Genomic DNA, 14,867 nt, shown 5'->3' with positions numbered 1-14,867 from the left:
TGAAAGGCGGGGAGGTAGGAGAAGAGAGCTCTGGTTGCCAGTCCACTCGGCTGTGGTGTCTCCAGGGGCAGCATGATAATAATTCAGTTGGCTCTGATTCTTCCGTGCGTATTTCTCTTGTCTCAAGACAGCTTCCTCACAGAAGTAAGATAGAAGCAGTAGAGAAGCTGTTAAATAATTATTCACAGTATGTGCATGTTTTGCCCTAGTCTGAGGCAGTCCTGGGCGCTTATGGAAATTGTAACTGCAAGGCAGTGATTCTCTGTGAATCTGAGTGCTATGGCATTGGAGTACTCATCTTTATCTGCCATTTCTACACTAGGATTTGTAAAAAGACCAAACACAGGCAGGTCCTGTACTCATTTGTCACGTAACAGGTATGTTGCCTTTTACAGTTTGGTAAAAACTCTGTACTAAGTCTTGCTGTAAAAAATGAGAGCTTTTACTTTACTTTTTGCAGACTTGAGGGATAATTCAATATGAATCTTTCACAAACGGTATCCAAATCTAACAGAAAACCCTCCACCAAAACCCTTACATTTTTAGTTATCTGGCATAATCATTTGTTGTATTAAAGAGACAGAAAATACTGGAAAAAACTGTCAATGAGCTGGTGGTGTTCTCAGCAGCAAGGCATAAGGGTGCTAATAGTCCTTGCAGAGGTGATGGGAAGGAGGGTCGGTCCTGGGGTTCCACACAGGGTGCAATCAGGTAGGGCAAGGAAAGGAGAACTTGGAAGACTGCCGTGTGGGGCCTTCCTGTAAGTAAAAGGAAGATTAGCATCTGGCTCTGCCTGTAATGGCAAGGAGCTGTGCCTGCCTAGAATTATAACAAGAACAGAGTGAGATCATCATGAAAGTATTGTAATGGGATGCTCACTACACACTCAAATGTGTGCATAATCTTACAATATAGTCAGTAAACTCTTTTTACACAAGGTTACAGAAAAATAATTTGTGCCAAAAAGAAAAAAAATAGGCAATGTAGAGTCTAGCCATACTTCATTTATGGTCACACTGGATGTCATGTCAAGCCTATTTAAGCCTTTCTGTAAAGCTAGTTGTGTCAAGGTGTTCAAGGTAGAGGTGGCATTGTCTTGAAGTACATAGAAATTTGGACCTACTGAATATTCTTTTGAATGCTTAACTGTATCCTTCAGTGCACAAATATGTGCTTGAAATTAATAAAAACAAACAAAAAACCCCCCACCAACAAAACCCAACAACTTATTTTTAGGAAAGCTTTCCACCATGTCAATGGATATACAGTCTTGTCAGTGACTGTAACAAAAGATCCAGTCCTGCTTCTGTTTAGTCTTCACTGATTTCTTGCTGGGACATAGAGTGCTGTCAAAGCTTTAACTGCTTTTCTGACTTGATTCTTCTGTGTTCTTTGTCAGTGGTTTGGGCAGGGTTTTGTTGTGATTTAGATTTCTTCACAGGTAGTGTAATATTAAACATTCTGGCATCGCTGCCTGCCATTGCAGTAGAAGCACTTGCACATCCAAGCTGTGAATTGGAGAGAGACACAGTGTTCTTTTTTTGTATTGTGGCAGATGGACAGTTCATGTAAAAATTCCTGCACAGCCAGGAATATGACTGCAGTCAAAATCTTACTAAACTTTTCCATGATACTTCCTATTGTAAGAAATGAATATTTGAGAAATCAGTAGAATATTTTATTTTCCATGACACAGATCGCTCTGAAGAAAGAAGGCTTGCCTTCTCTTGTTGCAGATATCAGTAAGCTCTGGTGTTACAGTGAGGGTATTTTGGGGGTTTGGGGTTTTTTTGTGTTGTAAATGGTTAATTGTGACATTAAGCACTGACTTTTGTGATTTTTTGCAAGTGTTGCACTTGACAATTTTTGTTGTCTCCTGAAGCGTTTAGCCATGTTATATGTGGAGCCCTGGCTTATTGTGAAATAAACTGTAACACAGGACCGAGGTTTTATTTCTTCCTGAAGTCTTCCTTCTCTCTTTCTTCCTCTCCTTCCCCCTACCATCCCCAAAACTTGGAAAACAGTTATTCTCAAGTGTCTAGGGAATAAAGTTGAAACATGAGTTGTGCTAATATGTACGGTTATGTTAGTTTAAGGCAAGGAAATCCATCTGCAGGTGGACCAAAAGTCCTCCTTCATGTTGCTAGCATTGGTGGTAGTCACTAGTAACATTACTTTAAAGATACTGAAAAATGATCATGCAGGTGATAGGATCAATGCAGCATGGAATCCAACAAACCATAGAGACAGCATTTCATTTTCATTGTTGCAGGTAATGTTCAGTAGTTGCTTCCATGTCTGTTGTGAGAGTGTTTATATTGATACCTGTATATATCTACCTATGTATTACATATAGGTAGATCTGCCAATCTGGTTTATGCCAGATTGACATGCTTTTTATCATTTTTGCCATGTAAAGTTTGGAAAGCTTGTATTCATCATGTAAATGATGGCCAGGTATGTGATACTTTGCATTCACCAGGGTCAGAAATTCTAATTTTCATAGTGCAGAAGTGTTTTGATCCCTGCAAATGGACTCCAAATAATGATGGCACCAACATGTTGGTTCAGAAATAGCAGTTTTCCAGATTTGACTCTTGCTTATCCATATGGTTAGGATATGAAGGGTTTTTGGTATTGTGATGTCCTGCAAAAAGAAAAAAAAACCAAACCAAAACAATAAAAACAGCTAGGTAAATTGTAATGCAGAATTTTAGTTTTGACAGTTTTCCTTGTATGATAGTTTTAGTGTCAAAGGCTGAGACTCAAAGGGTTTGGTGTAGCAAGATGTTCTGCAACAATTGAATTGGGTTGCATGTTAGATGTGGTAGCTGTACTTTCCTTGGAGTAAATGTGGAGGATAGCTTTCCACTGTTACTTGGGTACATCTTGTTTCCTGACAAGAAATCCAGTGTTATGTGAAGTTATTTTGGTGGAGCTTCTTGACAGGTTGACAGGTTATGGCTTGTTCACTGTGATTAGCTTAGGATAATTAATACTAATAGGCTCACAGAGCAGCTTACTCAGTTTGGGGCCATTGAAAGTTGCAGAGGGGTAGTTTGTTGTTTGTTTTTTCCCTCTTTTTAATGTGGCAAAGTAGCATAAATGGGGCAGTTTAGTGGTCAGCGTTCTGCAGTGCATTTACAAGCTATATTAAAATAAAGATTAAAAATAATCTGTGTGTGTGTGTGTGCGCATGCACGCATGCTTTGCTGGACTGGGGCAGGTTAGTGGAGTTTCAGGGCTGAGAATAGAAACAGTCTTTCCAGCCTTGTTACTGCTGCAGCCCCCAGTGGATATGATGTTGCTGGGAGGGACAAGGACTCTGTAAGGGACTGTTCACACTGCAGTCTTCGCCACGGAGTCAATCACTGTATTTTAGACATTGGGGTCCTTCTCGTTTTCCCCAGTATTGGCACTCCCTCTGTGGGCATGAGGGCTCCCCAGGGATTGCCTACATGTAGCAGTTCGGCCCTGCTGCAGCTCTTGGCATGGGAGGGGTACCCCCACAGCCCCTCTCCCCGCTGGAGTAGAGAGGCTGTATAGGTGGGTAGGCACCATTGCCTCGACTGAGGGAGCAAAGGAAGGGAGTTGCAGCAGGCTTGGATCAGCTCTGCAGGGTGCTTCAAAATGAGGTCCAAGGCCAGTATTGCAGATGTTATGGGAGTATTGGTGCAAAGCAGTACTATACTTAGGGCCATGTCTGCTTAGAAGTGCACCACTGTGGTGCTGTTATGCCTGTCAGTAATGAACAAGTGGGCAGGGATTTTTTTCATTTTATTTTTTTACTCAGTGAAGTTAGGCATCATCTTTTGGAAATTAAAATACAGATGTATTCTGAAATAGCTCAGTGAAAAAGATTTCCTTGACTTACTTTCTTTTATGCTAATTGCCACAGAAGGTGCTTGTCTTGTCTTAAGCGTCAAACTTTTTCTGTTCCATTGGAACTGATTGATGAATGTCTTGGTCACTTGATGGAAAGTGTACTTTTTAGACAGCTTGATGAAAGTGTATTCAATAATTGATTAACTTGTAGGGATCAAAATGAGAGCTGACCAAAGGTTTTGTAAGGGAGGTTTTTTGTTTGTTTTTGTGATACCCAAAATATGTTGGGTATTAATCAGAAGATCATTGTTCTGGTTTGGATCCAGTTAAAGCAATCGTAAGCTTATAGGTAAAGCAAATTGCTGGTGTGCCAAATACAGGTGCAACTTCTGTAATGGCTTTTGTTGATTAGGATTTCTACTACTTTTTTTATATGTTCTTTTCAGCTTCTAAATAGCCTTAGAAGTAGTATATAATAGATGTCTAGCTGTCTTGTTTATTATAGAGTAAGCTTGTTCTTGTGTTCATGTACTTTGCTACTTAGCTTCTAATCGCTGCGTTGTATCTTACATGTCAGTGGTTCCTAAATGTATTTTAAATAGCTGATCACTTTCAGATTATTGCAGATTGGTGATAACTTTCTCAACATGTAAAATTGAAAATTAAAACCGAACCAAAATCCAGTAACTTTCAGCTGGTTGCTGCATGGAAGTTATGTTATGGTAAAGAGAATTTGGGAACCACCTCATTATTTTAATATATGTAGACTGAATTATTTCAGGAGAAGTAATACAGGTACTTGTATCCTTAGCAGTCAAGGATTACTGGGGGCTGTAGTACACTAGAAAATATTTCAGTGCAAAATGCAAGCATAGTTTCTGGGACAGGAGCCAGGGGTTAGGCTTCCTTCTGTCATCTTCCAGTGGACAGTACACATCACTGGGGTACAGTCATTTTTGCTTTTGATTTTTCCTTTTCTATGGAAGGGTGAAAAATACTGCACTTGATTCTCTCATATAATCAAGTGTCAGTGGTAGAATGTTGCATAATGGTTTTGATGTGCTTTTCCTGACCTGAGTTACATCTCTTTGGCTTCCTGATAGCAGCCTTATAGCTAGAATATTTTATAAAAGTTGAATTTTTGTCATCATTCGGTTATGTTTTTGCATTAGAGAGGTTTTGAAGATGGCGCTCTGTGCAAGCATCTGGATTCCTCAATACTTGTATAGCTCCCATTCTTTTTGACAATGTCTATGCATGTGTCCTTCAGTCTTAAAACAGAATCACACGCTCTTTTTTTAGGTTAGTATTGTATACTCAATTAATAAAACAATTTCTGTTGAATCTTAAATGTCTTTTAGTTAAGTCTTCCATCTATATAGTATATATACTTCATTTTTAGTTGGGAACTGTCTCCAGGTAAATGTAAATTTTAAAAGGTAATCTAACAGTAATCATCAATACGTATTCTCAGAGCTTTGGAAAACAAAACCAAGGAAATGTAGCAAACAGTATGCTGTTATTTTTTTGCTTTAATGAGATACACTAACATGGGTCCATCAGGGTCAAAAAACAAATAATGCAAGAATACAAAACCTTATTTGAAAACTTAGTTACTAAAATAATTGAGCTGTCCCAAATTTTAAAAGGCTTTTAAATGAGGGTTATGTATCATACCTCTGAGAAAAAGGGCAGAAAGTTCTTTGAAAATTTCTGCAGCTGATCTGAGTCCCTATCATCTCTGAAGTAAGATTTTGACTTTGGGCTGTCTGTTACCTTGTCTTTTCAGTAAATGACTGATCTGTGTATCCAGGGTGCATGTCTGTGCATGCATAATGAAAAATGGGGGGGGGAAGAATGGGGAAAAAAATAAAAGCACTTTTTCACAGTAAGTTTTCGAGCTGTTTTCCTAAGCAGTGTTCTCACTTAGCGATTTGTTGCAGCTAAGTGATGGAGAGGTACAGTGTCATAACAGGCTGTTTCCTTGAGGCTGTTTCCGCAGGTTTTGAGGAGCTCTTCCTTAAGCAACTGTCAAGTTGAAGCTAGTAATGTCTGTGTAATTGGTGAATTCCAGGAATGTTGCTGGGTCCCCGAGGTAGATAGGTGAAGCAGGTGGATGTGTTAGGCAGTGACTTTTGATAAGTCTGAATAGAAGGCTTGGTTTGTTTTCAAAAATATGCAGTAGAAAGCATTTTCACCTTGAGAAGTCTCTTGTAACAGGACATACATGTGAATGAATGCTCTGTGTAGAGTTCTCTCAAATATCTACTATGTTACTAAAGCACAAATCGCTTCCTAGCTCTTCTGGATCCAGTGTAATAATTTTATCTCTTCACTCAGTTCTTTCGTCATCCCTACGACCCCTTCCTTTCCAGATATATAACTATAATTCCCTTAAACAAGTGAAACTTTTTTCTGACTGCTTAGTCATCTTTGCCAACTTTCCTGTGTAGCCCAAAGAGCAGTTTTTAATGCTTCTCTCTTAAAAATAGAGATGCCAAAATGCCCTGTAGATTTTAAGAGCCAGAAAGTATGACGAAAAAGTTTTTGCATGCATTATTCTGCACTGTGCAATACATATGTATGCTAGAAGCATATTGATTTATAACTACAATTAGGAGTGGCAAGGGATTGTGGGGAGGCCCAAAACCAAATGTTGTATTGCTTATTTCCCATTTTGATTTTCAAAATAGTTAATGGAATTAGCTGAAACGAAAATAGTAATTTTAGCTTTTTCTTTACAGGTTTGATCTTACTATTCTATCTGGTATTTTATGGCTTCCTAGCAGCGCTCTTCACATTCACAATGTGGGTTATGCTTCAGACACTGAGCAGTGATATACCAAAATATCGTGACCGGATTTCTAGTCCAGGTAACAGTGTATTTATTTGTTCATAAACCTCTGTCTGGTTTAACAGCTAAGTTTAATTTGAGTTTGTTTGAAGTATGAACTGCCTATGGGAAACTGATTATTATTCAATTACTTACAGGTTTCAAAGGTAAAAGTTGGTGTGAGGCTAGTTATATATGTTTATAGCATAAATTCAGTCAGTAGCTTTTTGTATGTATGTGCTAACTTTTGCTGTTTTTTCTCTAAGTTCTTTTCAGTTGAATTTGTCACGTATGTAGACCGCAGTTTTACCTGCACATCCACACAACTTGCTGTTGTAGAAGTGGGATTATCATGTAATCAAATTGCTTTAAAGATACTATAAACCAGTTCTCTTGGATCAGATGGAAGGCCGTGTGTGATTAGTATTTGACACTTGAAGAAAGTACAGGAAGATGGGGGTGATCTGCTCAAGGGTGTGTAAGGACTATGATAGGAACACATTTCCAGTTTTCATTATAGTATTAGATAGCTTTCAACTGATATGGAATGTCTGTGGATTCCAGGGGTTGTTGACCTATTATGTAGGGATCCACTGAAGAGAGAGGGTCCCGTTCTATGATGCTAAGCAGCTAAGCTGATTCTAAGCAGCTAAGCCCACGTAACATGTAGCTGCCACTAAAAGTGGTGTGTTGCTTCCTGGAACTACTGCTTCCTTTGTGTATGTGCCCATCTAGTCCCACTGTTGGCTGGTTCAAGGAGCTATATGTGACAGAAAGAAACCCTGCACAAATAAAATCAATATTATGGTGGTTGTCTTTTATTATTATTATTATTTTTATTTTATTTTTCCTTCTTTTTTTACTTTTTGATTTTTTGTAAAGATTGGTTTAAATATATCACAAAAATCTGTCATTATAGGCTCTATTTTGGTGTATCTCCACATTGGAAAAAAATTAAGGATTTTCACTCTGAAAGATTTAAAAGATGCTTCTGCATACTTTAACTACACCAAAGAGATTAGTGTTTTCTAGTTACTGTTTCTGGAGAATGTGTAAGTACTTGGATTTGTATATGCAACTTAAATGATTGGGCCACCTGAAAATTTGATATCTCAAATTTTATAATAACTTGGCTTATGGACCAAATTTATATTTAAAACACAACAAAATTAAATGGCTATGCAATATTAATATTTTGGTGGAAGTTAGACAACATTATTTTTTAAAATACTTTTTCCTTTTTTTGAACTCCAAACTCTTAAAATTAACCAGCATCTTGCAGCTGCCTCAACACTTAAGATAATACAGTAACCTTTGTGTGAGCAAGTTGCAATTGGGCCAATGTGATAAATGTCTCTGGAATCTGAACAGAATTTGTTTTGATGTTGTGTTCAGGCCTTCTCTAACAAGTGTCCTCTTCTTATAAGGGATTCTTGAGGATTTGTGCTATTTTTTTCTAGCTAAGAATGGGCTAAATGCTGGAAAGAATAATTTAAAAAAAAGACATACTTAGTTTGGAGGGAAAAAAAAAAGGAAAAAATAAAAAAGAAAGAAAGAAAAAAAATGGTGGCTTAGTTGACCATTTCTCCCCATTTCCTTTGTGGTAGTCATAACCTTGGTAGTGGATGGAGCTGTGGGTAGCTGTGATGTAATACTGGACTTGAGTGACATTTCTTTCTCTTGTGCCTCTCGCAGTTCAGGGTATTAATTTTCCTTTGTTTTGAAAGAAGTCATAAGGGATGATTGTTTAAAAAAGTACGTATGCCACAATTAGTTTTTAATTTAAGAATTCCTATAACATTCCTGAATTAATTTTTTAAATTAACAATGTCTTTAATTACTCATACATAAAAGTTAATAAAATTGCCTATTTCTGTTTTAATGTTTCTCTTTAACTCTGTCATTTTTCACTTGCAGTGAAACATGTCATGTTCCTGGCTGTAAAACTTTAAATTATAAAAAAATTTCTACACACAAAACCTGGATGGCGTAGGTCAAAGGTTTTACTCTTGTGTTAAACATACTTGGAAATCTCACAGTTGATTTATTTTATAATTGATATTTGACTTGCATTGTACACTGGGATATAATAGTATCAATCAAACCCAAATGATTTAAAAACCTTTTTTTTAAATCCCTCTTGGAATTGTAGGATAAGGTAATCTCTGTTACAATCCTAGATGTGATCCTATGTTGAGGCTGCTAATTCTGTTCCTCTAGAACAGCCCAAATCCTGCATCTCTCACAGTCTATGCATCAGTCCTTCAAATAGCTTTTTCTGTAGGATTTACACCATGGTCTCTAGGCAGACTGTGATCCACTGGAATCGGAGCAGTCCTTTCCTCTTAGGATGTTTTTGAAGTTCCCCTGAAGCAATAAATCTCTTCAAATTATTGTTTCATTCATTGATGACTAGTTTAGTTATTTTGTCGTATTCACTTTGAAAAACAGCATCTAAGTCCTTCTTCATTTACAGTATAAATCTATAGATAGTAACAATCTCTTCTCCCCCAAAACCCCTTAGTGTGTAAAAACCCCTTCAGCAATTTTTCAGCCCTGTTCTAATTATCTTCTATTTTGTTGAATCCCAGTTCAGTGTGGAAGTCAGAAGATGACTGTAATAGTGCAAAGTAATTTGCAATCAAAAATGGTATTTGTAGTTTTATATGGACTCTCAGTCATTAGGGCATTTAGTTGTGGCTTGCCTGGAAATAATTTAACTGCTGCTAATGCAGAAAGGAGAATTTATGATTTATTGGAAATCCTACAAAAAAGGTAGAGTAAAAAAGCATTAAATTATATCCGGGTTTTTTTAGAATGTAAAAGATGCTTGTTTATGATAAATTTCTAGTATATACCTTTATTATTTCCCAATTTAAAGTATTAGTAATAATTTCTGCCTTTGAATGAGAAGCTTGGTAATTTCTATAGGTGAATCCTTAATAGACCTGGGCTGCTTAATTGCACTTTCTATATGCTTTCCAAAAGCTTACTGTGATTGATTAACTAGAGTAATATATTAAGAATCCAACATTAAGACAACTTATCCGACTTTATCTTCCCACTGTAGTCTTATCTTCTTAAATGTTCATTTTGTATAAAGAAGGCCTGATTTTATTTTTATTTTTTTATTTTGGGAGATGAGTTTTGTTTTCTGCTTTCAATTTTATTCATTTGGGAATCTAGTTTTAATTGGTTTTGCCAGAGGATAGGAAACTACAAGGCATCCTAAGCTGATACAATTAGTTGCTGCTGTAATTGCAACTTCTTCCCTTATGCCAAATTTGACGTTGATCAAACCATTTTAATATTCTGACTTAGAAGAAAACTAATCTGATAAAAAATAGCTTGGGTGTGGGTTTTTTGGTTTTTGTTTTTTTTTTTCCTTTTGTGGAACTGCAATGTCAATTTTCAGCTATCCTTGAAGAGACAGATGCATGGGCATTCATCTGTTAATCATGACTGAAGGGTTTTAATCCGTTCTAATTATTTATATAAAATAAGAGTTATCTTATGGTAGTGTGAATAAAGCAATCAATCATACACCCTTTCTTGAACAGATTTAATCACTTCTGCAATATCTGGTGGTGTAGTGCCATTTCATCTGCTACTGAAGCTGTGATGAATAATAGTAGCATTAGGTATCCGTGTTAGTGACAACTCCTGATGGTACAGGGCTGTATGTATTAGCAGAGAGTGTGCCTTTTGCTTTCACCTGCTACAAAAAAATCCCTAAGATTTAACTCTGTACCTTTCTTTACCCATATCCTGGGAAGAAGGACAGTTCACCTCTGTCAAGGGCCCAAACTCCATATCACTGTCTGCCTTTTTCATCTTTCAACACAATGCTGGATGTCAGCATTCGATAATCTGTGTCCTTGGTTTCTCCTGCCAGTCCTGGCTCCCTGGCTGTAGATTGCTCCTGTTCCAGTACCCTCAGCCGGCAGCTGAATGAAGCCAGCTGTAGGCCCCCACTGCAGCAGACGGGAGAACCCTCACTGCTGCAGTGTCTGGTGCTAGCAGCCTGGGAGGCAGCTCAAGAAGAGCGTTCATAGTTACCACAGCCTGACTAAGGCTTACCCCTTCAAGTGACATGCGTGCGCTGGTTTGATAAAGTTTCTTGTATTTTCCATGAAACAGATGACATCTAAACATTCTGTTTGAGGAGGAGGAGGAAAGCACTAACTTGGCTTGTCTGTTTTGATTGGGAAATCTTTCAAGTCATCATTATGCATTATAAAGTTTTTAAAAATAATTTGTTTCTTGTGAGTTTCTAGGAGATTAATACAATCATAGCTTCACTCAATATTGCCTAAAGCTTTGAAGCACAGCTTTAACTGGAGGCTTCCTGGGTGTGATTTTGGGTATTTTTTCAATTATTTTTTAAGTTTAATTTGCTGACTATGGAAAGTGGGAAGTGAATCAGTAAAATTCTTTGATTGGAAGTGATTAAGTTGCTGATTTTGCTATTCCTAATCAGTTGGGTTCGGTTTGTGAATTGCAGTTATACATTGGATTGAATTTAAGTATTAATTCATGTAATGTTGATTTTGATAACTGACATCAAACACAAACGACCTTCCAGTACTGTGGAATATAGGGGTAACATTGATGTTTCTTTACAGATAGGTATTTTCCAATTTAGGGATATGATTTTTGGGTAGGTTACAGTGGTGTAGGGAATAGAAGTTGTTTAGTTCTTTACTTGCACTTTCTCTTTTTAAGGACTCATGATTTCACCAAAGCCAGACACTGCACTGGAATTTTACTTTAACAAGAGTGACGCCCAGTCATATGCAGAATATGTTTCTACACTTAGAAAATTTCTTGAATGTAAGTAAGTTACAACTGCCCAAGTAATTCGGGAATCTTAATGCTGAGTATATTAGTTTCCTTTTTTGCTTGTAGTTACCCATTGCTAATTAAAACTGATGCAAGTTCAAGGCTTACTCTAGACGTGTGTTATTAAAGTATATACTTTACAGAAAAAGGTAAGTATCAATACCTATATTGGACAGGGAGCCTGAGCATGAGGAATAGTGGAGTACATAATGGAGAGTTTTGGGTCCTAGTCCAGTGTTTTGGTGACATGGTTGTTTAAATACTATAATGTAGAAATTGCATATGCCAAAAGAATTCAGTGTAAAATTATATAGGTCATGTATTTGGAGGCAAAGTTTATCAAGACTTCACTGATCAGTCTTCATCTAAATGGCTTGGTAACTGAGTGAGAATCCTTTAGTCTTAAGAACTCGAGTGTTTGCCTGTTTTAAAAATGAGGCACACAAAGATTAAATTAATTGCAATTTATTCATTTTCACCCTGATACACAGTATTAACGGGCAGAAATATAAAAACATTGACCTTAGAACATGGAGAAAAGGTAACACAGGACAAGACTGAAGGATGGGAAAATGACTAGTTTAAGTCATACATTATTTTATATATGTCTGTATGTACACTTAATCTACAAATACAGAAATCAATTTAAAATATTAGTAAGTTTAACCCCTCAAAAGTTTTAAGTCAGAATTGAGGAGGTGCTGTAAAATCTTACCTGTGCGCATGAATTGCTTTGTTAGCTACACAAGCTATACTTGAATCTATCTGGATTCATAGTTTTGGTGCCTACTAAAAGCTTGTATGAGTAGGCTTTTCTTTCAGAGTTCTGCCAAGGGTTCCTGGGAAGAACTATATATTTCATGATTACCTGCCTCTCCTGCAGTTCAGTGGGTTTTGGACTCTTGCATTGAGGATGAACTTACCCTTTTTCCATTTTACTTTGTTTATGCTTAGCTGGGGGCAGGGTGTAAGGGAGGGGAACAAAACCACAAAATGTGTTTAATGTGAATAGATGAGTGTTTGTGACCATGTGATCTGTGTACTTGTGAAACACAACGAAGTGAGAAACAACTTGGGACGTTAGTATAACATCAGTTATACTACCTGATGTAAATGTAGAGGCAATTTAATATTAGTCATTAAAATACTTGAAGTTTTCCTGTGTGTTTATAAAATAAATATGTGCAAAGGGAAAACTGCTTTAGTTTCCAGGTAAAAATTTGATTGTTTATCTTTTAATACAGTATTGTTTTAGAATACATAATTAGCTTAGAATTAGCTTATGTACAGAAATTAATAAAGTTGTGATTATTGATACTATTTGAAATGCAGGACAGCATTATTTATTTTGTAATATGCTTTTTGTTCTTTCATTCAAGTACAGTGCCACTTCTTGATAGGCTGTGGAAAAGTGATTGTTAAGATGGATATAAGGGACATAGTGCTCTGAAAATAGTCCTTTGAGAAAACTCCTAGACAAGTGACAACTATAAATTAGATGTTTATATAGGCTTCTGCAGTTTTTGGCTACTTGTATGCTTTATATTGTTGATTTACAAGCTATTTCTGTTTCATAGCATATGATGATTCAAAGCAATCCCAAAACATAAACTGTACACCAGGAAGGATTTTTGATCAGAATGATGTTGCTGTTAAAAAGGCATGTCGATTTAACCTCTCTGAGCTTGGACAATGCTCTGGAAAGGAAGATAAGACCTTTGGCTATTCTAAAGGAACTCCCTGCGTGCTTGTGAAAATGAACAGAGTAAGTGCCTACTTGTTTTTTAATTCTTAGTATAAGTGCTCCCAGCTACCGCTGTATGAAAAATGACTGTAGAAAAGGACTGAAATATGTGTTCAGTTTGCTTCTCAAGATACTTGCATTTCTGGAATAGTGTAATTTACTGAAATGTCTAGCAATTCATGTGTTTCAGAGAGTAAAATGAAATGAGCATTTTGAGAATTCTAATACGTACAAGTATTGGCTTTGATTACTTGCATCAAGATATCTGAAACCCCTGTTTTAAGGAGTACAGTGCTCTTTGTTTTTGCTTACTGTTCTATGTAACAGATTCTAAAACACTGCAGGAAAAGTGTGTTTTACTTCATGTCTGCCTTCTAGAAACGTAATTAGAATGTCATGCATTCTGTAACTCCTAAACTATGTAAGGTGGTGAAAACTTTATTGAGTGAATAAGTATTTGACTTTTCAGTGATGTTATACATTACTTGAACTGCTAACTGGTTTGAGCCATTAATGTTACATGCTGAATGTAAAATAAGAAAATAGTCCTTGCTGTGGCCACTTAAGTATTTGAGCTTTAACTTAACAATGTTTTAAATCTTAGTCCTACTCTAAAATGGTGCTTCATATAAAAATGACACTAGATAGATTTGCTCCCTGTATGAACTCTGTCATATTAAGTGGGGGAAAAGCTCAAATTCAGTCTGTAAAACTGGAAAGGGAAAGAAAATCTATAAATATTTTAACTTTCTCTCCTTTAGATAATCGGTTTAAAGCCTGAAGGGGAACCACGTATACACTGTACATCTAAGGTCAGTTCTGAATGTAAGAAATAAGTGTGTAGTTAATTTTCCTTGTGATTAGGATGAAAAGTGAAGTAATATACTGTGTCAGAACATTTATTTCACTCTCTTCCTTTCTTGTTAGACTTTGTACTTTTTTTTTTTCTGGTTTTCATCTTACTGTATGTCTAGTTTAGTTTTAGTGTCTTTAATTTCTTCAGTGTACTTATAAAAATACTTTTTTTTGTTGTTCTTTCATCTTTAGATGTACTTGAGCTACCTGACTTGCTTTAGAGTCAAGCAAAATGCATACATGTAATTTGTGGTCTTATTTATTTATTTATTTATTGTGAGTTGCATTTTGTTTTCCCATTTCATAACCTATATTTTTATTTTTTCTCCATGCTGCAAGTGCACCTTAGACAATTTTATAGATGATGGGTAAGACACAGTGTGGAAACAAATGTTACTGTTCAAGTAAAAGTTGCTTTCAAATCAAGTATAAACCACTTATAATAACAGCTAATCTATGCTTATTTGTTGTGTACCAATGGATTTACCCAGAATGTTTTATAGCAACTATAAAAATTACTTTGACTTCTGCATATTCTTCCTAGACTGCTTGGGGAGCAGTGAAAGCCTTGGTAAGTTAGTAGCTTGAGCAAGGGATGGAGTCATGGCTTTTAGCTTGAGGTGACTGATAAAAATGTAGGCTGGGAAATGTCAGCAATTAATGAGACATACTGTAAGTGTTCCTGCCTTCATCCTAGGTACCTGTGATAGGCATAAATTTTAATACTTGATTTTTGTGGAGTCTTTGAAAGTTTTGATCTCCCCATAA

The 14,867-nt window shown here is 36.5% G+C and overlaps 1 protein-coding gene across 2 annotated transcripts in view; it reads left to right on the top strand.

The window, feature by feature from the left end:
• ATP1B3 (ATPase Na+/K+ transporting subunit beta 3) overlaps positions 1 to 14,867 on the top strand; it is a 50,036-nt gene that overhangs the window by 2,456 nt on the left and 32,713 nt on the right. For both annotated transcript variants that reach the window (XM_075507253.1, XM_075507252.1), the window contains exons 2-5: positions 6,570 to 6,698; positions 11,384 to 11,491; positions 13,078 to 13,265; positions 14,006 to 14,056. In XM_075507253.1, coding sequence (XP_075363368.1) covers positions 6,570 to 6,698; positions 11,384 to 11,491; positions 13,078 to 13,265; positions 14,006 to 14,056 — 476 coding nt within the window. The remainder of the gene's footprint in view (positions 1 to 6,569; positions 6,699 to 11,383; positions 11,492 to 13,077; positions 13,266 to 14,005; positions 14,057 to 14,867) is intronic.

Source organism: Mycteria americana, chromosome 7, assembly GCF_035582795.1.
Source record: "Mycteria americana isolate JAX WOST 10 ecotype Jacksonville Zoo and Gardens chromosome 7, USCA_MyAme_1.0, whole genome shotgun sequence".
NCBI lineage: Eukaryota > Metazoa > Chordata > Aves > Ciconiiformes > Ciconiidae > Mycteria > Mycteria americana.
The sequence above is the reverse complement of the archived record's forward strand: the minus strand, read 5'-3'. Positions and strand labels throughout refer to the sequence as shown.